At 36.4% G+C, this 24,336-nt stretch overlaps 1 protein-coding gene across 8 annotated transcripts in view; it reads left to right on the top strand.

Moving 5' to 3' along the window:
• The first annotated feature begins 8,153 nt into the window (after positions 1–8,153).
• Positions 8,154–24,336, top strand: part of LOC121513011 — a 35,849-nt gene continuing 19,666 nt past the window's right edge. For 2 of the 8 annotated variants that reach the window (XM_041792477.1, XM_041792476.1), the window contains exons 1-9: positions 12,458–12,558; positions 15,112–15,165; positions 15,709–15,752; positions 16,708–16,816; positions 17,366–17,651; positions 17,825–17,868; positions 19,650–19,938; positions 20,415–20,458; positions 23,872–24,160. In XM_041792477.1, coding sequence (XP_041648411.1) covers positions 15,736–15,752; positions 16,708–16,816; positions 17,366–17,651; positions 17,825–17,868; positions 19,650–19,938; positions 20,415–20,458; positions 23,872–24,160 — 1,078 coding nt within the window. In that variant the 5' untranslated portion in view covers positions 12,458–12,558; positions 15,112–15,165; positions 15,709–15,735. Of the gene's footprint in view, positions 8,262–12,457; positions 12,649–15,111; positions 15,166–15,708; positions 15,753–16,707; positions 16,817–17,365; positions 17,652–17,824; positions 17,869–19,649; positions 19,939–20,414; positions 20,459–23,871; positions 24,194–24,336 lie in introns of those variants that run through there. The other 6 variants (XM_041792479.1, XM_041792471.1, XM_041792472.1 and 3 more) reach the window with 5 other exon arrangements.

Raw genomic sequence — 24,336 nt, 5'->3', positions numbered from 1 at the left:
GTGAGATGTCTTTGCAACCCCTTCCAGTCTTAACCAAAGGTGTTCTGAGACCTTCCGTTGTTCACATCAGCAGCATTGTTAATTTTGACAGCACTTTTTGATTTAGTTTTAGTTATGGTCTTTTGCCAAAAATATCTTTTAATTTTAATCATAATTTAGTCATCTAAATTGTTTTAGTTTTAGTCTAGTTTTAGTTGATGAAACTTCCCAACATTTTAGTTGACGAAATTTACAGTAAATTTAGTTGACTGATTGGATCTCTCCCTAATTTACCCTGCCACCACGCAAAAAAAAAATAACATTATGATGCTTCAGCAGGTCAGCCATGCTTGTTTTAATTTACACCTGCTTCCTTGTTCCTCAGTCAGCTTCTTAATTGGCTACATTCGTTCCATGTCACAATTCACAGAGTCATGACCATAGACTGTAGAAAGAATTGGACAAACCCCCTGTGACGTCAGTCGTCTGCTTACAATAGGTGGACTCAAACGGCTCTTGAAGCCAATCCGTGGAGACTTCGGTCTCAACCAAACTTTGGATCAACCTAACAGCCCGCCCACTAAGCACGACTTCCTGTCAGCCTGCTAGCTAGCATTCCGGTTGACAGAAACGGAGCCTCTGCCTGCCGAGCTATCTGACATTCAAATGAGATGCGCCAATCAGCTTTCATCCTAAATATAATTCAAACGATCATGGTACAAAAAAATTCACCCCCCCTACAGTGGGAGCACAATAAGACACTAGCTAATGAGACACATTTGGTGTTTTCAACCAGGCTGTAAACCAGTTTATTTCTAGTGTCAAAACCGGCTGTTTAACATGTGTCCAGACGGGACCTCCGGTGTTCTGCAGCCAGCCTCAAGTGGACAATTGTGGTATAGCAATTTTTTGCACTTCCGCATTGGCTTCATTTTTCAGGACCGGAGGTTGCCGCTTGGTCATGACTCAGGAATCGTCAGCTTTCCCCACACACATTAAGATTTTTGGTCGTAAATAGATTGTTGGCCCCGACCGTTTTCGGAGCCAATTATTGGGACAAATTCACTCTTAACACACCTCAGACCACAGGATAATTTTATAGGATAATCTTATAAGACATAAGATAATTGGGCGTTTGCCGTCCTTGGTCGGGAAGGAGGAAAATCGAGACAAAACAGCCCGATTATCTTTATGTGTGTACCCCGCTTTAGCACAGGAGATTAAACACGGGTAAGAAAAAAATCCAAAAGGTTAAAAAAATCTCATGAACACTGGGGAAACAGAGTATGCATAGCTCTACCATACAAGACGTAATTATCTGGCAGCGAAGTGTAGTTCAGACCAGGGGCCTCATGTACAAAGACTTGCGTGGATTTCCTACTGAAATATGGCGTATGCTCAAATCCAGAAAACGTCGTATGCATAAAAATATCCAGATGTATGAATCTGTGTGCGCGCATGAATCCAAGCACATTTCTTTTTTACATCCCAATGAACGTGGAATTGAGCGCACATGTTGGAGTACCCGACCCCTCCCTGTCCACGCCCCCATTTAAATACTTAAATCATATTTAAATGGACCCTGCACCTGAGATTCCCCTCCTTGCACGATCAGAAAATTAAAATAAAAAGAGTAAGATGGGAGAAAAGAACAGCTTCACAGGAGGCGAATTAGAGGCACTTCTCACTGAAGTGGAGGCGCGCAAGAGACAAACAGTGGAGCTGATGGTGGAGATCTATGACCAGCAGTGTGTGGAGGCGACTAAGGATGCTTTAGAGATTATAAACAGGACTGATCTGGTAGAAAAGCTGTCTGAAATCAGCACAGGATCTGAGGGTAAGTTGTGAAAAACAACACTATAACTCTATGGTTAGAAAATAGTCTGTATAACACGTTCAGCCAGGCCAGAGGCATTATGTCTTTGGGTTGTCCATACATCTGTCCGTCCAATTCTTGTGAATGTAAGACCTCAAAAAATGTTTTTATGGGTTTTTTTTATGAACTTCGCTCCAATGTTCAATCTGACTAAAAGAAACTGATGTAAACTGATCAAAATTTAAGGTTAAATCTTAAGGTTATTGTGACTTCAAATCTTTGGTTCAAAGTACTCAGAGAATGCATCGAGTTTGTTTTGTCAAATTTAGCACAAACCAACACTAAGACTTGAGGTTTGACTGATATGATTTTAGAGGTCAAAGGTCACTGTTACATGTTGTGAGGGGACCAGTAACTTTGGACCATATTACATCTTTTTAGGAGCTACACCTACTTTGAAACATTGTCTTTTATTTAGGCCTGTTTGACAAATCTACAGCTCCCAGAGGCACATAAATGCCTGGTGATATTTGTAGTTTATCCCTATGTGCAGGCAATAAAATCAAGTATTGAGTGAAAATATTTAGCACAGGAATGAAGACATTAACCTGCAAAGAGGATCAGGTCCAGCAGCGCTAACACTGCTAATGTTAGCCTCTATCAACTCTGATGATATATAACTCCCATCACGCCCAGCAGCAGTTAAATTATCACATCATCAATGATGTTATACGCTACTTGACTGGCACAAGGTGAACGTTGTGGATTATTTTGTCCAACCCATTTGTTAATGATTGTATGTAAAAATGTATCACTACCAAATGGAAACATTTCCCTGTTATAATACATATCTACATAACATAAATTAGGAAAAAAAAATCACTGTCTTTAAAGGTCTCTGGAGAAGCCCGGGGCCTGAAGATTGTGAACACAAAACGGTAATCCCCTGCCTTCTATTCTTCTCATATTCATCTCTTTTCTCTTTTTTGTTTTTTTATGTATTGTATTAAACATAAAATGTCACTAAAATTTGTTTTTGTTTTTTTAGCAGGACTCTAGTGACTGGACCAGACTTGAACCTGGAGTGAAGAGCACTGATGGAGATGAGTTTCCAGCTTACAGGTGGAAAGTAGATTCATCAGTATACCACAAAGCAAACTGGAACTTGATGAAGTTATATAAACTCATTTACTTTTCCATACTAGCCTACAAAGCGAAGCAGGAAGCCACTTTGAATGCAATGTCTCTGGCATACGCTGGACGTGTAAGGAGAAGGTCAGCTTTCAGTACCAGTTTTGCTCTTGGGGGGAACACGTGGAGAGGATTGAAGGCCTCAAATATTTACCTGCAGGCCCTCTAATGAACATCAAAATCACTGCTGGAAAGTTTGATGAAGTGTATCTGCCACACTGGATCTGCTTTGGCAAGTAAACACAGAAGTTTAAGAGAGAACAAACAATGTCAGTGAATTTCTGCTGATGTGTGCAGAATTGGTGCAGTCCTCTTGTCCTTATGAGCTGTATATTTTTTAATGCAGAAGATGACCCTGAAATATTGGACAAGTTTGCAGTCCTTCACATAGATGACTGTGGAGATGTCGTGGAACAAGTGTCTGAGGTCACACCAACCCATGTCAAATTATGTGATCCAGTTTTCTCATCAAAAGCGGTTCTGATCAAAGCTGGTGTTCCAGTGAAAACACACTGCAACGTTTTAATCTATAGAACCAACACGGATTTCCTCACGCTCCATGTTTATCTGATCCCACGCGATCCTGGTCTGCAACAGGTGATTTCTTTTCTTTCTGTCACAAATACAAGCAACAAGACAAAGAGTTGCACCATGTGTAATTTGACTAATACACCATCCAGCTATGGAAACATTTTAGCAATTTTCTTTTAAGGTATTAAGGTCTTTCTTGTACAGGAAATGGACAGGAGGGAATCATCCTATGGGTACAAAATAATCCGAAAGCCACCTCCAGAGAAGTCCTTAAAAATGCATGATCGTTTCATCTTAACAGCGGATGTGGATGGTGCAGAAATTGTTCCTGAGGTATGAATCAATGAACTGAGATTAGGAGTGAGCTGATTACTGAAGCATGAGTAAAACTAAACAGTGCCATTGTTATTTTACTACTCAATTAATAATCATGACATACTTCATTTGTTTCTATGAATTAAATTGTAGTACCTACTGGATACTTACCTAGTATATTAAAGTAGTAAGTGGTAATTATCTAGTAGTGTTTATTGAGAATAAGGTGTTAATTACCAAGTAATACATTTCCAGAGGGCTGTGTTATATATCCATGCAATAGATACATAAAACAGTCTGTCTGTCATGTTGGGTTACTTAATTTTGGACCACTACATTAAAGTGAGTCCATCCTGAATAATTTTCAGTCAAGTTTTAAGGCTAGGGTAGAATAACACCTAATTACCAGAGAATTGACACAATATTTCAAGGAATGATTTGATAATTAATGCATTATTACAAGGTAATACTTAATAAATATTACCATATTTACAGGTTATTACTGTAAAATACTAACTTTTTACTTGTTAATTACCAACTTAAACTTGAGAAATGATTAGATAGTTACACCTGTTGTCATAAAATTAAAAGCTTATTAGGGCCCATTAAATAAAGAGCTACACATATTTTTAATGATTAGATGCCTGTTTTTGAATGAGCATGAGGCCTTTTTTTAAAAAAAATGCAGATTGCAGTTTTTTTTTTTTTTTTTTAATCTGGTTCCTAATATTTAATTTACATCTTTTCATGCTTTTTCCCTCAGGAAATGAAGCTCAGATATGAATGGAAACCATCCAGTTTCTTTGAAGTTTTTATTGACAATCCAGACAGAAACTTCACCCTCAAACTTGCACAAAAAAATGAGAGTACACCGGTCTGGACCCGAACAATTCGAAAAGGTTAGAATAAATGAGCACGGTCAGTTAACTGGCTAGTATTAGCACTGAGAGAGATGTCTGCTGCCTGTAAAGCAGGAAACCAGATTTTTTTTCTTAATCAAAATTGTTATTTTTCAGTTGAGTACCAAAGCACTGGCCATACAAAAGGTAAGACATTTTTTTTTGTATAGTAACTAATTATTTTTATGGTCTACAGCTGCAATCAAAATCATTCAACCCCACTGCAAATCAGGTTTATCATATAAATTTACAGACTGTCAGCTGTTTTCAATGAACAAATCAAACATAAGCAATTGAAATAGCTCAACACTACAATTGGTTCAAGTAGTTTCCCCAAATTTAACTGAAAATGAAATTTATACTGACTTCTTCTGCCTCAAAATTATTCAACCCCTGAACAGAATCCCTCACACCAGCTCAAATATGCAAAACTGGGGTTGTTTCAAGAACATCTCATGCAACTAATCAAGGGATTCACTAGCTGCAACAGGTTTGGTTGAGCTGAAACACATGAAATACCTGAAATGTGAGGGGTTTGTTGAGTGTCACGCTTGACTGCAAGTTAGAAATATGGAAAAGTCAAAAGAATGCTTCAAAAGTTCAGAGAAGAAATCATTGTGTTTTGCAAGCAAGGAACAGAATACAAAAAGATAGCAAAGGCACTGAATGTTCATAGAGACACCGTTGGAAGCATACTTCACAAGTTAAGAGTTAAAGGAAGAGTGATTACACTACCTGGACAGGGCAGAAAAAGGAAGCTATCAATGGCTGCAACCAGATATCTGAGAAGGCAGGTTGTGAAAAACTTAGTGGTATGTATCAAAATTATCTTTTTTTTTTTTTTCACTAAAATTGTGATGAAACACTGAGACAAACTGCAGCTTTGTCCATGGCAGCTTTGAGCCCATCACTCATGCAAAAATTGTATTTCCTTTGTCTTCAGACAAACAACCAGTGGATCGTGAGATGTCTGCGTATTGTCAGAAGGTGAGTTGGGTTTAATCACTTTACAGTGCTGTGGAAAAAGTATTTTCCCCTTCCTGAAAAAAATGAATGTTTTGGAGAGGGCCAGTCAAAGTCTGGACTTAAATCTGATTGAGGGGGCCCGCAGCAAGGTTGTAATAGTTTGGGATTTTTCATTAGTTTATATTTTTATTTCATTTTCACTTTCTGTGTTTGATTTCGGTTTAGTTTTTATTAGTTTCGACTGCTGATTTTTTAGTTTAGTTTATTTTTTATTTCGCAAAAATGCTTCGTTTTAGTTTTGTTTTTATTAGTTTTAGTGTTAGTTTTATTTTTTTACGGTACATGTCGGGGCTGGGTGAGCGTCATACATTTTTAAAAACATATTCAAACAGGCTACTCTTCACTTATCATTTATTCATTAAATGATGTTTGAATACAACTCCAGACATAAAACTACCACTTTGTGAAGTCTTAAACAATCAGATCAGGCAATTTTACACTCCACAGACTTGGGTGTCGGTGCCAGTCAGTATGGTTGTGTCAAAGACTAAAACTAAAGATATTTTGTCTCCCTTTTTATTTTATTTTTGTTAATTTTGTAAGTGCACTATACAGTTTTAGTTAGTTTTTGGGTTATTTTTGGTAAAGCTTAGCTTTTATTTAGTTTCAGTTAACTACACAGATTTTTGAGTTTTAGTTTTAGTTATTTAGTTAGCTTTAGTATGATACTTTTCCAGTTTTTTAAACATAAATATAAAGTCACAATGTTGGGTGTCCATACTTCACACATGCAAATTTTCAAACCGCAAGATAAACATATGTGGCTGTTATCTTGGAATTAGTGTGTAAACTGATGAAAATGGTTCATTGGGAATCTCTCCGAGATCTTCCCGAGACAAGATTTCGATGGCGCGAACTAATGAAGTCATCGCAATGGGATCTCCTGACTACGACCTGCCAAAATGAAGCGTTTCAGACAGAGGTCAAAATAAGGGTTTTTCAGGATGTCAGTGTGAGAAACATGAGGAGTTTTTTGAGCTGTAAACCATGTGAAACTACTACGTGGGTATCAGAGAGATGGTGTAAAGCTTTGAAAAAAGGCATAATACCCCCACTTTGACTATAACAACCTTGGTGCGCACTTGGTCAAGTGGTTTAAGACCCACACCATGTACGCGAGCGGCCTGCGTTCGAATTCGACTTGTGGCCCTTTACCCCATGGCTCTGCCCACTTTCTTCCCTGTTTCCGAGTCTATACACCATCCTCCTCTATCTAATAAAGACCCAAAAAAAAAAACCCAAAAATAAATCTTAAAAAAAAAAAAAAAGAAAAAAAAATCTGATTAAGATGCTGTGGCATGACCTTAAACAGGCCTTTCATGCTCAAAAACCCTCCATTGTGGCTAAAAAAAAAAAAAAATCTGAAAAAACTGTGGGCTAAAATTCCTCCGCAGTGATGTGAAAGACTCATTGCCAGCTACTGCAAACAGCCAGTTATTAGATTCATTAGGGTCAGGTAGGTTTGGACAGCTTTTTCCTGTAATAAATAAAACTATAATTTTAAGACTGAATTTTTTATTTACTCAGATTATCTTTGTTTAATAACAAGATATGTTAGATGATCTGAAACATTTAAGTGTGACCAAAAGAAATCAGGAAGGGGGCAAATACATTTTCAAAGCACTGCAACTTTTATCTAGGGCTGACAGTTAAAACAGTATTTGTAATAAAATTTAGTTCAGAAATTAATGTGATACATTTTTGATAGCATTAAATGCTATCCAGTTTTTAATCAAAGTTAGAAAAAAGACAAATAAAAGCAGGATTTTTTTCCAAACAGGATGTACTCTTAGCTTAAAAGTCTCTGCAGTTAATTTTAACCTTAAATGGGTTACTTACACATACAGAGAGCAACTAAACTGGAACTGGCATCACTGAATCATTGTGCACTCCTCCATATTTCTTTATGTGTAATATTTTATCCAACAAAATGATTTCAGACCACACTGCTGTAGCAGTGCAACAATCATTTAAATATTAAATCTTGAATTCAGAGTCAAAAGCACACTTCTTTGTATTGAAATGATTCCAAATGAATAAATTGGTTAACAAAAGGTTCACATTGTTAGTATGGACTAATTAATGTTTTGAAATGCAAAATAATTACATTTCAAACATGGGTGGTTTGAGTCCTTTACTTTTATTAGTGTACTTTTGATATGTAGATTTTTAAGGTGTGTTAAATTGTTATGCAAACCAAACTCATGTTTTACATTGTGTAGCTGCCATCATAGTCAATATACATTGAGTGTTTTTAGCTGCAACATTATCCATTGGTTAAAAACTGTCAAATCTTCCTTTTTATTCCTTTTGAATTCATCAGGCAGTAGCCATCACCACTGAAAAAGAGAGGCTTTTGGAAACTCTAGAGGAGTTAAAGCAGAATGAGTTTGAGAAGTTCAAGTGGTTCCTTCGGGATAAGGGTGTCCTGGCTGGCCTCCCTCAAATCTCAGCATGTAAACTGGAGAATAAAGACGTGTTGGAAGTGGTGGACCTGATGTTTGGTAGGTACGGCCAACAGTGTGTGGAGCTGACCAAAAAAGTTCTCACAAGAATACATCGCAATGATCTGGTGCAGATGTTATGAGAAACCTGCTCAGAATCCAAAGGGAAGTTAGGAAACAAGCGCCTAAAAACCATTCGACAGGTATTCATGTGACATTTACTCCAGCACTTATCCATTATGCAGGTTTTTACCTTTATCTTTAAAGAACGTCAGCTATCATGGGTTATAGTTGTGACATTTTATTTTATTCAGATGTTGTGAAGGCTACACAAAGAAGTTTTTGTGATAACTCTGTTTTCAACACCTCATTTTATTGAATATCACCAGTGCTCAGGGTCATGTCTTAAACTTTAATAATGAGTTTTGCTAGCGTTAGCCCATTCAGTGCGTTTTTTTATACTGTAAATGTGACAATGCTGCGGAAAATACTGTTAACTCTACATAAAATAATCTGCAGGCATGTAATACTGACATATCAAGCTGTCTAAACTTTCCATGTTCAAAATATGTATTCAGATTACTGCAGGGAATTTGTAAGTAATAGTATCTATTTAGCACAAGATTGCAGTGAGTTTTACTCCCCTTTTTCCATCCAGGCGAGGCAGGGTGGAATATACAGTGTTGGGCAAGTTACTGAAAAATAGTAACTAGTTACAGTTACTAGTTACTGCTTGCAAAAAGTAACTGAGTTAGTAACTGAGTTACTGCTTTGTGAAAGTAACTAGTTACTTTGAAAAGTAACTCAGGCGTTACTTTTTTCACTTCAGTCCTCATTATTGTACACACCACATTAATTTGTGAAGTTATGACAGTGTGAGAGGAAATAACTCAAATTTTATAACATTGTAGCCATTATCATTATTTTGGAATGTGGTGAAACAATAGAACTCAGTAGAAATGTTTCTCAATTTTTGACAGTGTTAAAGCATTTTTAACACTGTTTAAGAAGTCTCAAATAGATATAGGCTACTCTACTGACAGAGTAAAGATTGAATCCCAGCTGCTCTTTTAATATCTTTTTACATGGCGGTCCTATCCCTCGTCTTATCTTTTTCTCTCGTTATTTTTCTGAAGACAGCGGACTACACAGCTTATATCAGAAGCGTGTCTTTAACAGCATACCTTGCTATCAGTCTGTTTGGTGCTTTCTTAGTGACGCACTCTGCAGCTGGCGGTGAATTAAATCCAGTCTTGGGTTGTTTACATGGGGCGGTTCCTCCCTGCTTGCTCTGCCCAGCTAACGTGAGCTGTACCTGGGTTAGCGGTGTCTTTAGCTCTCCGGAAATTAGTTTAGCTGAAGCGTGTTGTTTAACTCAGTATTTCGTGAAGTTAAAATTGCTGTTCGTGGAGGTGGAAAGGTTTACTTCCCTGTTCTTTTTTGTCCTTTATCCCAAGGAGGGAAAAGTAATTCTGGTGTCTCCAAGACAGAGAGCTCAAGCTTGAGTGCTCAGCCATGACGTGTGTGTGTACGCGCTTCAGTGCCTGTGTTTGTTTGTTTCTGCAGAGGCTGTTCTCTCTCCTAGGATGCTGATGTGCTTACCGCTCTGTCATGTCGTCTGCCAAACCGGATGTTTACTAACCTACATAAACGAGTTGTCAGCTGTAAAAGTAACGAATAACGTGTGATCTAAATTCCCAGTAACGGTAACAGCGTTATTAATTTTGAAAAGAAATGCGTTACACTACTAGTTACCAATAAAAGTAAGGGAGTTACTGTAACGCGTTACGCCCAACACTGGGAATATACTGTCTGCCATCAGATGCAAAAAGTCTTAACCACAGCCAGTCAGCAGGGGGAGCTCTACATATTCTAGCTTCACTCTCAGAAGGCTGTCACTCAGTTTATTTTAATACAGTCTATGATGCAGACAGAAACACCTAAAACTCAAGACCTGACGTTTCAGAAATCAAGAATTCGTGTTAGCCTAGTCAAAGTTTTGACAGCAGAAATAGTATAGAGAGAAGTTTTATGATGTGCCACTGCCTGATTCATGCTAAAAAGACCCGAAGATGCTTGAGAAACTTTTAAATATGAAATGTTGACGGGTAAATTTTAAGGCAAATGCTTTATTTTTTTTTTACAGATGTCCTTTTTCCAGTAATTTAATGTTTTTCCATAATGAACTGCACTAAATGTATTTACATTTTATGTTTATGTGTGCAACAGATTTTTATATTTCATATTGTAGATTTTTCTGCCATGATGGAAAAATGAAAAGGTGATTTATTTTGATGTCGATTTGAAATGGATTGAGAAGTGTTTTGAACACAGTCTAATACAGGGATTGTTTTTATTCTTTCTGTTGTTTTCTCTGAGGCCAGAAGGGGAAAAAGCCTTTGATTTTAGCCAGTTTGTTCAATTTACATTTTTAAGTTTCTATATCACCCAATTTATTATTAAATAGATTTTCAAAACTGTGTTAATGTCTTTTTTCTTGTAAGTCGTTTTGCAGATATAACATCTTATTTACTTATTTTTTTGAAAGGTGCTTCACAGTTATGTTTAGTGTTAATCTGAATATCCTGTGTTTTATCAGGATGTCTGTAAATGGTTCATTACAACAGTTGATTTTGTTTTCTTGTAAATCTTTCTTTGTATTTCTTATTAAGTGTGACTGCTTTCCAGAAAAGGTCACCTATATCTGTCAGTCAAACTTTGTTTTTTTAAACACCTTTCAGTCAAATTCAGATTTACTAAACGTCCTGTTCAAGGGAGGAGAAAAGTCACTGTCAGAGGGTAGAATATTAAAAAATGTTTTGGAGACTGATGTAGTCCAATATGAATTTGATAAAGTTATAAAATGGAGGATAAAATTAATAAGAGAAAAGATATTAAATACAATGTAATACGGTTATAATGTAATGCGCAGACAAAAGATTAAATGCTCATAAAACACAGCAAAACAGTGCAAAAACAATAGAATAATCCTGATGATAAGAAATACTGAAAAGAATCTTTTAAATACTTTGATATTCATGTAACAGCAGCCTTTTTATTTCAATCAGTTTTTTTTTTAACAAACTGAGCTTTATTGTATGTCAGCATTATATATCTTTTTGCCATATAAATTGTAGAAGAATTGTACAGATGGAGGACATGCAGCCCTACGTTTTGCTCCCCTTCTCCAGAAGAAGTTAATCACTGTATTTGCTGAAGATCTTGACAAATGAACTTATCATTGGAAAGCCAGAGCTGTTATGCCAAGATAAACAGATTAATACAACTTTGGAAAATAACCAAAATGTGACAGTGAGAATCTAGGTCTGCATTCCTAATCCTAAACTTAGCCGCTACCGGCTGATAGTGGGCATTAAGATGTTACGACGTGTACTCAGTTAACGAAAACAAAAACAAACCGATCAGAGAAGTCGCCGATTTAACTCCAAAAAGGCGTTTTATTAAGACTCAACGTTTCCTTCAGCTTCCAACAAGCCTATGATTGAAATTAATACAAATAATATAAAAGAAAACCGAGCACAGTCGAAAACTGTCGGGCTCCTTCCACTTCAACCACTTTTACATAATTAACACAAACCTTTAACACCTGTTGCTGGCTTCAGCCTGCACCAAAGGCCACTTCACTGACCTCTGGTGGCTCGGAGAAAACAGTTAAAGCAAAGTGAATACATGGCTCTTACACTGTTTTAAACATGTTTCCTCATATTCCCATTACTTTTCTGACTTGGCCCTTTTCTGCCTCCATAACTTAGTGAAAGTGAAGTTAAATTTATAAATGTAAGTCAACATTAATCGAATTCAAATGCAACTCAATTTTTAACAGCCTTCGACTATATATTCTTACAGTGTAGGATATACTTTTTCATACTAAATTGATGTTGATTCTGTTTAAATTTTAGCTGTATAAGCTAAAGCTGGAATTTTCCTTTTTTGGAACGTAATTTGCAGTATGATAATACCGTTTTACTATGCCTTATAACCATTAAAGTACCGAAATATTTTTTGTCAGTAGTTAGCTGGGCGTTTTTTCTAGGCTATAAATTTTTTTTTTTTTTACCTATATTACCTTTTTGATATAATGATCACTTCTTATCCTTACATTTTAAGATATAAATTTTAAATTTTGTAACATATTCGTTTATCTTTATCTTGTCTTTATCCATTAATTTCGACATTTAATGGCACTGATTCATGATGCCATGTTACTGCGGTATTTTCCATCCGGGTTAGTTTGTCATCTTTCTAACGTAAGCAGCATTAACGCTTCTTGCTTTATGTACGCATACGTTTAACAGTACGACGTGAGCGGGCGTTGGTTTGTGCAGTGAAGAAAAGAGTAGGTATACATGTTGCTGAGCATTAAGCTTATGTTTTCAAGGGGGAAAGTATTGAATTAATCAGACATGTCAAGAAAGAAGTAAGCACGGTTAGTGGAACTTTGTCTTGCATGTACTCTAAATGTTGAATGGCTACCGGACAGCAGCGCCACGTTAGCGTCGTTTAGATACGTTTTTTTTTAATTTAATGGAGGGAGTCTTTGGCTTTAACGATGGTTTTAGAGTAAAACTTTTAGCTGCATACAGCTTTTTTAACTTTTATACTTCTACTTCCGGTTTAGACCCGTTTCAAATGCGTCAAATATGGAAAGGGTTCAGGGTTCATCAGAAAAGTCTGGTAAACGACAACCTCTATAACCATTTACAACTTACTATTTAGAAAAACCGAACCTAACTTATGTTATATGTTTTAATGTAGTTATTACATGAAAATGCAACCAATGGACCGAACCTTCTTAGCTTTTTTATTAACTTCCTGAGTTCCTCCTAAACTTTTGTATGAATGCATTTCTTGTTGCCCCAACTTATTCGGGGTTAGTAGGACATGATAAGTCTAGAAGCTATGCCATTTCTTTGAACAGGAAGGAGTTTTAGACAGAAAATAATGTCTACCAATTTCCTAAATGTCCTGCTTCTGCAGGAAGTCAAGCACAGCTATGTTCAAAACATGATCATTTAGACAAAAATGACATTCAGGAGAAATTATGTATTATTAACTTTTATTTTGTCGCACAGCCTTGTTTAGATATTTGAATAAAGTTGTATAAGAGCCAGTTCTGCCAAAATGGTGCAATCTGTGGTCCAGAAACATATTTAGTAATATTTTACTTTTATCTCATGAAACAGATAATCTTAAAGTACTCTGATGCGCATTTGTAGGGTACTTTGTATTGTGAGTTTTGTGTGCTGAACCTTAACCCCTAAATTTCACTTATTCTTAAATTTCAAAAAGACCTCTTTGATATACGGAAAAAAAGAAAACTTTTTTTTTTTTTTTTTTTTTGCATAACACTAGTGTCACAACTGGATCATTGCTGTCACTAAAGTAACATATTATTTCCGAAAAATAATAAATATTAGGCTAACCCTTTCATTCTAAAGTTTTGATGTTGTTTAGGTAAATATTGACTAAAACATAAACCAAATCCTTAACTTTGAAAACAGTCAAAAGAAATATATGCCTTTTACAACAACAACAAAAAAATAACAAATAGAGAAATAGAGAAACATCCAAAAAATAGTACTTAGAAATATTTAATAAAAAAAGGAATTATATGAACAATTTTAGGGGATAAAAATTCTGTAGATTTAAAAAAGATGTACCAAATTCAAAATCATTTTATTTTCTCATACAACTTTTTGAGTCGTGACGAATTTAAAAGAAAAAGTATAAGGCAACTGTGAAAATAAAAGAGATTTAAGTGGGAGAAGGTTTTTGAAATGTGTAAATGCAAGTGTTTATCAATATGCATGCATAAAAAGAGTTAAGGGAATGAATACTTTTATCTTTCAGGATATAAACTATTGCATCAGTTTGGTAAAACTGCCCACATTTGTTTCACAATACCACTTATACTATGTTATACAGTTAATTAGACCCACTGTCATCATATGAGAACATACTTTTTATTTGAACTAACTGCTGTTGGGGTACAATGTTTAGTTACTATACTTATCAGGTCCTACTAATCCCAAATAAGCTGTAGATATAAAAAAGAAAATTCATAACAAATGAAGGCTTGAATCTTAGGAGGTTAAGACAGTGAAAGCTCCAAAACATTTTTGATTTAAAAGTCTTTACATTTAATTTTTACTTTTGGTCATAATGATTATTCTGTTTGAACTAATAAGCCATATTGTTACATTACTATAAATGTAAAACACTCATATTAATGCACAACCGGTACTTCAACTGATTTAAAATAACTGTTGAGAATACTGACATATCTTATATGCACAGTGGAGAATGATTTTGAAAAGCCAGAGGTCCAGTGCAAACATAAGTCTCCTGTTAGTCTCCTTGACAGAATATGGACATAGTTTTTGTGAGATTTTTTAACACTTAGATCTCTTTTAGCCAGTCTTATGCCCTATTCGCATGGGACTAGTGTTACCTAGGGACTGCTGGTAACTTGTAACGACGTAGGACGTCTGTGTTTTTAATCCCGTGTGAATCAGCCCTGTCTGTAATTTGCAGGGTAGAGATTCCAGGGTAAGTTGCCTACCATATTTCAGGGTACACAGAGTCCACAGGTAATACTAATCCTGTGAGAAGTTTCACTTTGCAAGTGCCTGCTCTTTTATCAGTATTATTTAGCCGTACATTTCATGCATAACACTGTTTCGGATTTGAAATGTGTCCCTCAGCATTCAGCAGTTAGGCTACAACAGCTGTTCTGTGCAAGAAGGGTTGTTGTGGATGCATAACAATGCCAGATTAGTAGCACCCAGAACAACATCAACAGCATAAACTGCATAAAAGCTGTTAAAAGTAACAAGAGAGGTTCATTTTTAATGTAAGACATGCTTCTCCCTTTCTCATTCACTAACAGGGATGCTATACTCTCTTTCTCTTCCTCTGTCGGATCAGCTGCAGATACGTACAGGTGACTTGAAAACATATACTTTATATCCATATGTGTGGCTGCACATATGTAGTCCTGGAGGAGCTGGACTATCTGCACAAAAATGGGCTAGTTGATACCACTTCATGTTACCATTTGTGACAAGAACACCTGAAAAACACAAAACTAGAGTCAGGATTGATAAAGAGAAAGCAACTGTCTGTGGTCAGTCACCGTATGTGGCAGCACTCTCATTGGAGGTCATCTTGCTTTTGCCTCCACATTGCAGGTTTTGTTCCTTTCATTGCACCAAAGTGGATGAATGATTCATTGTTACCTGAGCATGCTTAATGGACCGATTGATATCCTTAAAGTTTAGTTTAATTGGTGTTATCTTAAGAGTTTTGATTGTTTTTTAGTATTGAACAATTACTGTGTAGCATCAATGAAATGCAGAGGTCAGTTTCTGTTCATGGCTGAAGAGCTTGAAGTCTGTGGATTAAGAGATGCTTTATTCCATTGATGTGGATACTGTACATCCTTTCCTTTATTAACTATATGATATGGCTTTTTTGATTTTTCTAGACTACACAAGGCAACTAAGAAGATCAAATGGAGGAATTTTACAGGTAATTGATTCAGAGTAGGATTTCCAACTTCCTCGCAGAGCAACCTAAAAGAAAAAAACACTGAGGGTATTAGACCTGACAGCCAACATAAAAACCACCTTTGATCCCTACCCAACACACAGGAGTATTGAGATGACACTCCTCACGGTGACCAATGATTTACTATTAGCAGCTAATGGAGGGGATGGAGCCATTTTTATTCTCAGTGCAGCATATGATACAGCTTATTACAATATTTTGATAAATTATCTGAAAAACTGGGTGGGCATCAGGGACACTGCTCTTAGTTGGTTTCATTATCATCTTTCAGAGGGAACCTTTGCAGTCACCATAAAACAATCAGTCTACCTCTATTATTTGCTGTGGTGTACCACATTTGGTATTAGGTCCTTTTTTTATATTCTATTTATATGCTGCCCCTTGGCCAAATCATTCAGAATTACAAATTCTCCTTCTACTGCAACTCCTTTCTGGTTTAAACCAAAAATCCCCCTGTCACCTCCAACTGGTACAAAATGCAGCAGCCAGACTTCTCACTGGTTTTAACAAACATCACATCGCCCTCATTTTAGTATATTTACATTGGCTTCCCATTAGTTTTAGAACTGATTTCAAGTTTTGACTTATTACTTTTAAAGCAGTTAAGGGTCTGGCTCCAATCTATATCCTCCTGAGACCCAGTGTTTTGTTTGTATTGCATTTATAAGTTTCTCCCACTCATTGAAGATCAGGACCTGATAACACCTAAGCCGGGTCTTTAAACAGGAAGTAGCTTTGACCAAAATATGGCTTCTGCATATGAGGAGTCATATGCTTTTATCTCTTTTATTGCTTTTCTTTTATGTATATTTATATTTGTTATATTTATCAATTTAACTGTCTCTATAGTTGTAGGTCTTGTTTTATCTTGATTTATTTATTTATTTATGCCCCCTTTATTTACACTTTTGGTTAGACACATAGGCTCCGCTGGGTTCTATAGTTCCTCTGGCGTTGACTCCATGCGGGATAGGGGGGCCTCCCAGCTCACCTTGGATTTACAGCAGCCCTCACTGAAACAGAGAGTGAGTATATCACAGTGACCTCTTAAATGGTGTAAGCATTGTCTAAATTGTTATATTAAACATCTGTATTGTTGTCTGTTCTAATTTTCACAATTGATGTGTCTCAATATTTACAGTTTTTCTTCTTACATCTTGTCTTGGACATAGATTTTTTTTGCAATATAAGCTATGTGGTTTGTATTCCAATTATTTTTTTGTAACTTTTTCTTTTACTCTGTATAGCTTTATAGTTAAAATAAATATGTAAATAAATGAAATATTTCCAGTCAATAGTATTTTGGAATGGCAGAGAGGAGAGTGCATTAAAGAAATCATGGACCTGTTTAACAAAAACTATATAAACTCACAAAAAGGTGCAGCTCTGGGTTACATTTGAAATGCATCAGGAGGAACAAAGATTAATTTGAAAAACTGATATAATACCTGTATAATATCAATGTTATTTGTACAACTCCAATTACAAAAAAGTTGGGTCACAGTGTAAAATGTAAGTTAAAATAGAGAAAAAACATTTTTTTTAACCATGAGAATTTTGTTTGACTTCACCAGGAGGAAGAGCTGGAGTCTCTGGCAGTGCAGCTTTTGGAAACACTGGTTCTTTTAAGTGAAGAGGAGTTCAGGAAATTCTTTTGGTTTCTTCATAACATTTGCCACCACAGGCACCACTCAGACAACTCATGGATGTGGCAGGAGATGACAAACAGACAAGACATGGTGTTCTTCATGTTGCTAATGTATGGCAAACTTACTTTGGGGATGACAAAAGAGGCTTTAACGGAGATAAAGAGGACTGATCTGGTGCAGAGATTGTCAGACATGGTATTAAGAACAACAGGTAAGATAAGTAAGACAAATCATGTTACAATCATGTAAATGACTCTACAAAAGCCACTCACACAAGTTTATTATCTGTGAATTTCTATGAATTATGATAAATGTGAAACTAAGGGGGGATATGTCTCCATACTGTCTTATGCCAAAAACAGATTCTGTTTTTTTCCTCCTCAGGACAGCACTACGCAGATGAACACCTGTCTGCAATAATTCACAAAGTGAGTAATGTCAGTTCGTTCTAACAGGGCAGAGTACAAAGGCAGTGTACAGTGGCAAGACCTTAGACCGGGGGTGACAACCTTACAGCCTGTAACATTTGAGGAAAAAGAGGGAAAAAAAATTATCAATATCTATTCATTGAGATTTTTTAAACTAAAAATTTCACCCATTAATTATGAACTATCTGTAGTTATCGCAATTGAAGAGTTTCATATGCTGCAATAAATGAATGAAGCATGGCACATTAAACTCTCTTCAGACGGTTTTAGTAGTAACATTACAAAAAAAGATGCACAGCAGAGTGCACATTAGTGCAGCTGCATCATCTCCTCAAATCAACACACTGTCCAAAGTAGAGGATGATACAGACTGAAGGAGCAATTCTTTTGTCTAATTTTGTTTCAAACTTAACACAGATTTTATCAAAGAATTTTATAAAGAATTTAATCACTGAGCACAGCTATACTCTGCTTTCTCATCCTGACGGAGTCCAGTCCTGTCCTTGCCGCTGACCAGTTTCTTGCATGCCGGGCCTTAACAAACGTGAGAAGTTTTTGCCTTGTAGAACAAAACTTCTTCCCCTGAGTGGTCTGAAAATAGCTGCCCTCAGATAACAAATGACTCCCTGCGTAACTGACTGCCACAAATGCGGACATCAAATCGATTCATACCTCATAGTAAATTTTCAATTTGTGTTCATAATATGCTGCTTTTATGAAATAAAATTTGTACATATTAATGACTTTTTTCATGGCACCAGTTTCGAACCAGTATGCCCAAGAAGACTTCTGAGAGGTATTAAGGACAATTGGAGCAACAGTCTGACATGCAAATCAACACAGATTATACACAGACACACTGCCAATTATAGTAGTAACATTTATCATTTAGGTATTTTTTATGTGAAAATACATTTACTCAAGTATCAGTTTTCTCTAAAATTCTACCATTATTTTGGATCCCCAGCTGTTCTCATGGATATTTATGAGCCGTTGTTAACACAATTTTTAATTGTGGTGCCACATTTACGTCATTGTCCATTGCCACAGTAATGTCTGAAATCATTTTTGTTTATTGTGCTGATAAGTTCACTGTAAAGTCTATCATAGGCAATAAAAGAAGTTTTTCTGGCTTTGACAAATGCTTGCAGTATTTGATGTGATGCAGGATCTAGTCTAAAAAGTATAGCATGGGAGTAGTTGTTTTTAAATTAATATAAAATAGACAAGGTAACTTTTTTTTGTAGAGCACTGTTCATACATACAATAATTCAAAAGTGCATTACAGAGCCAAAAAAGGCATGGAAATACAAACACATATAACAATAATTTATGTACTTTGATGTACAATTATTAAAAATTATTATTGAAATATTTAAATTAAATAATTAAAGTTTATCGAGATAGCAAAATAGGGTGATTTGACAAATCACATGAAATATATTATTTCTGAACAAAATTAATACATTTCAGGGAAAAAATTCTACTGTAGTTTCAATGAGAAGATAAGGGGAACTGAAAAAAAGGAAGAAAAGCAGGCAAGCAACCACACAATCTTGATCAGTTAGATGTAAATTATGAATGCACTCTTGACTTGAAGAACAGAGTCAAATAAGATAAGTTGGAAACTATATATAGCCATATAAGCCACTAATAACACATGCCATATGATCTTTATGGACACAATTTCAGTTGTTCAGACTCTGGGAACACAGAGGTTCACCTTTATTTTGCATGAAACATTAAGAAAAATTATCTAAACATTTTTTTGGATTTTGCAGGTGTCAATGATGATGGCTGTTAAAGAGTTGCTTTTGGAATCACTCTGCAAGTTGAGCTGTGAAGAGCTAAACAAATTCAGGTGGTTGCTGCCGTTCACAGTTTTTCAGTGGGGCCTTCCCAGCATCTCATGGGGGCCACTGCAGGAGGCAGACACTGCACACTCGCTGGGGGATCTGATGGTGGAGACATTTGGACGCCAGGCTGTAGAGCTGGTCAAGGAGGTGTACATGGACATGGAAAGGACTGATCTTGTGCTGATGCTTTTTGAGGTCAGCTCAGGACCCAAAGGTAAGACAAAGAAGACAACAGCAGCACCCCTATTTATTAACAAGTGAATGCATGGTGAATAAAATGTGTAACCTATGAGGCAAATATTAATAGCAGCTTAAAGCAACACTGTTAAGGCATGCCTTGACAGTAATAGTAGCAGACATACATCAGCAACTGTCATTTAATTTCATTGAATACGGTAGGTTACAGCTGCAGGAGAATCATTCACAGAAGCATTCAGTGGTAATTCCTGCAAAAAAGATAGATGTCACATTAAAAAATGGAACAGAAATGTGCAGTGTAGCTCAGTGGAGGCTGATTGAGATAATGCCAAGAGCGTGCCAAGCTGTCATCAAAGCCAAAGGTGGCTACTTTGAAGAATCTAAGATATAAATCATTGTGGTTTGCTTTCACACTTTTTTAACTACATAATTCCATATGTGTTCGACCATAATATATATATAAATATATTGTTTTTTGTTTTGTCTCATCAGAGGAGCAATTCATGGCTGAAAATGTGTCAGGACTGATCCAGGAAGTAAATAATTTCTTATCTTAAAGAGATATTTTGGTATTTTTGAATTTGGGTAGTATAAGGTACTTAATAATAGTGTTAGCCACAAGATGTTTCAGTCTGTGTTGCCCCTTTAAAGAAAGCACGCTTAGGGTATTGCAAAGGAGTAGGGATGTCCTGATCAGATTTTTTCACTTATGATACGGTACCGATATTTCAGCCTTGAGTATCGGCTGATACCGATATTGACCGATACAACATCAGCATGAATCATACATACTTTTATTACCTATTTTGTAGTATGGAATGTTAGAAAAGGCTTGATCAAGTGATATTACTCAGAGAACAAGTCAGCAACAGTAGGTATGAGAAAAACTGACCCATTTATTATTAGCCAATGGGTTACATAAATTTTGACCTTAAACATAAGCACATTCTACAATTAAATAGAATAAATCAAAAATAAATTAGACAAGCCTGTCTATACTGTGTTTCTTTCTGTGAGCATGAATGTGTGGGGACAGGGTGTGAAAAGCTGAAATGCTTATCTTCTTTAAGAAGAATCTCCACATCATGCTCAGACTGCAGAAAGTGGAGATGGAGGAATAGGAAGGGTTTTGTTAGGAATTTAGTTAACTGACTGATTATTATTTGATTTCTGCTCTTGTTATTAGAGTGAGATGTTTATTTTGAAATTGGAGCTGTGGACTCTTAACTTTGAGCAGTTGGACAATAGACAATATTGTGGGTTTTTTTTTTCCCTGTCCTCAGTTGTTCCCACCATATACTGGCAGTAAAAAAATAACTGAGGTCAACTTCATTTGTTATTTTGCACTTTAAAAGTATGATTTGTTTTTATTGGATTTATTGAGGTCATTTTCCAGGATTGTCTAATTTATTTTTGATGTATTCTTGTAGAATATGCTTATGCTAAAGGTCAAAATTTACGTAACCCATTGGTTAAAAATAGGCTCGAGGTTCAATCAAGCGTTTAAACCCGACATTACTCACCACTGACAGGGGCTCATCTTCAATCTTTTCTGTTATAGCTAATGCCTTTTTGCCATCCCATGGGAGTTTATCACGCCTTCCGAATGTTTCGGACAGCGTTGGTTGTTTAAAGGAGCCAGAGCCTTGTTGTTTCTTCGTGGTCTTGTGAAAATCCTCATGCTGTTTTTTGTGATGCTTCTTCAAATGCCCAATGAGGTTGGTCGTATTAAACTTCCCCGGTTCTTTGCCACCACAGGGAACTTGTGCGTGACAAGTTTTGCACTCAGCTGCAACGTCTATATCTGACTTTAACGAAAAATACACGCAAGCACGCTGTTGTTGTGATCACGTGGGCTCTACATGCTGGATCCTGCGGCGCTGCTGGATAGAAGTGCTGGAGCGGAGTCTGGAATGGACTGCTTGTATCGGAGTGCTTAAATCTGAGATTTTAGATGTAATCAGATAGTCGTTTTTTTTCTGATATCGGACCGATATCCGATATCAATATCGGATCGGGACACCTCTACAAGGGAGCTAGACTATACAGGCTACAGACGGGTATAGCCTCTTCATGTAATTTTGCAAAATTAGGGCAAAATGGGCCAAAACTCAATGCTGGCTCAAACTTACACTACACAAACAAACTTTGATGTGTTTATGATCTTGTCCAGAAAGTGTCTTGGTTTGGCACTGTTTTTTTTCTTTTCAAAAATGACAAAAGTCGTGTACTGACATGTTGTTACGGCCTCTTAAAAATGATTAATTTAAACCAAAAATAAGGCTTGTACACAAGAGACCAGCAACATATAAGGACACAGACAAATGGTTTTGAGTTCCAACAAAAATGGCAAGCTTTATTCAAATAAGCAACGATTAGTGAATGAAACAGTAAATAAATCAATGAAATCAGCCGCCGGCAAAAAGAACAAAAGAGGGGTGGCTGACGGGGCTAACCGCGCAATGGGCCATTGGACCAGAAGAAAAGAAACTATTTAGTCAAGAAAAGAAAACGAGAAAATAGGACTACCGACGACTACAGCCAAACTAAAATAACAAAACCCAGAAATCTGGACATGCATGGGGGAAAAACAAACAGCCCACCACCCTGAGTGCTAACAGCACACAGGTGTGCTGCAGCCACACAGGTAGAGGGAGGAGGGAGACCAGAGAGCCAGGGAGAGAGAGGGCATGCAGCACTTCAGGCTGCACGCAACACATGTCTACAGTCGCCCTGGGTCGTGTTATGCTGTTCTCTATGGAGCTTACTTCTTTGGTGGGGGTGCAGCTCCATAGCAGCTACGTCACATGTTTTAGTGCTCTGATTGGCTTGTAAAGAAGTGACAGACAGAACGTTCTTCTAATCACCCTCTGAGTTTCTTTTTTTTTCAAAGGCTCTGCCCTTTACCAAATGCTGTGTATGAGTGGTTTACCAGATGGATGTGTAAAACAAATCCACCTGTTAGTATCCCCCTGTATCTGCAGTAAACAGTTTGTCATGGTCACTAAAGTCAAAATCACTTATTTTCATACATTTAATTCCTCATTAAAAAAATTGTAATGCAAGACTTATATCAACTGAATTTATTTATTTATATGCAATTTTGATTTTATGTCAACAAGAAGTGAAATTGTAATGAAGGAATTCATAATTGAATTAGAGGTGAAATTGTAGTCTTGATCGCTTACATTTGAATGGGACAGTGTTTATAAATCCTGTGATGTATTTACCTCCAGTACTTATCAAAAGATAAAAAAAATCCTCCCCTTATTGCAAAAATTACTATATAGCTGAATCTGGAAACATAATGTTCTATTACATGGGAGGTCGGTATGTTTAGTCTTGGTAAAGGCATCCAAAATTACACAGAGATGCACCAGTTCATGACGCATGTAAGGATGTCGGGGGGATTCCGATAGAATGAAGATCAACTGTAGGGGCTCAGCAGGAGAGAAGTTTGGAGCTCTTTTAGTAGCAGTGAGGGATAAATCTCCATTGGATTCTTCTCTTTCTCTTGGACTTTAACTCAGGTAAATTTTAACACGACTAAATGTACTTTTACTTGAGTAAATAGTTCTGTACTTTTTCCACTTCTGCATACCAATAATATTGTGCATCCCTAATGCAGACCTAAAAGCTGATCAGCATTAGACAGAATTGACATTGTAAAGATTTTTTTTGCCTGATTTTGACGTAAAATTTCACCTGGAGGACTGTGCCCAGCTGTGGCACTATAGCTTATTTGCTGGTGTCCTTAGCACTCTCTCCTTAAAGGGGCATTGCAGACAGTAATCTTTTGTGGCTTATATATATATATATTATAGCTGCTATTACCAAGAACCTAATATAACCCAATTTTAAAAATACCAAAATGATCCTTTACACTTTATAGACTTTAAAAATTCAAATAAAATGATTTTCTCCTTAACTTGTTTGCTGAATTTCCCAGGTGAAAACGATGGAGAATGTTATAAAGTTGCTGTTGGAAACACTGGAGGATTTGAGTGATCAGGAGCTCAAGTACTTCAATAAATTCCTTGACAACCAAATAAACTTTAACACGCCTTACCAAGACATCCCATGGCTGCTCCTGGAGACCACTGACTGTCAGAACACAGTGTTTTTAATGGTCCTGACCTATAACCAACAGTCTCTCAAGACTGCCACTGAGATTTTGAAGAATATGAAGAGAAGGGATCTAATGCAGAGGATGTCAAACACTGGCTCAGGACTCAAAAGTAAGAAGAAAATAGTATTTTTAAAAATCCAAAGTAAGTACTCTGGTTCAGAAATATCTCTTTCCAATGCATTTAATATTTTTTGGCATTAAAGATAACGTTTACAACATACAGAAAGAAAAACAGATCACAGATACCAAAACTAACCAAAGTATGACCAAAAAAGACAAATTGTA

Source organism: Cheilinus undulatus, linkage group 8, assembly GCF_018320785.1.
Source record: "Cheilinus undulatus linkage group 8, ASM1832078v1, whole genome shotgun sequence".
Taxonomy (NCBI): domain Eukaryota; kingdom Metazoa; phylum Chordata; class Actinopteri; order Labriformes; family Labridae; genus Cheilinus; species Cheilinus undulatus.
Note: the sequence above shows the minus strand (reverse complement) of the source record. Positions and strands in the feature narration are given on the sequence as shown.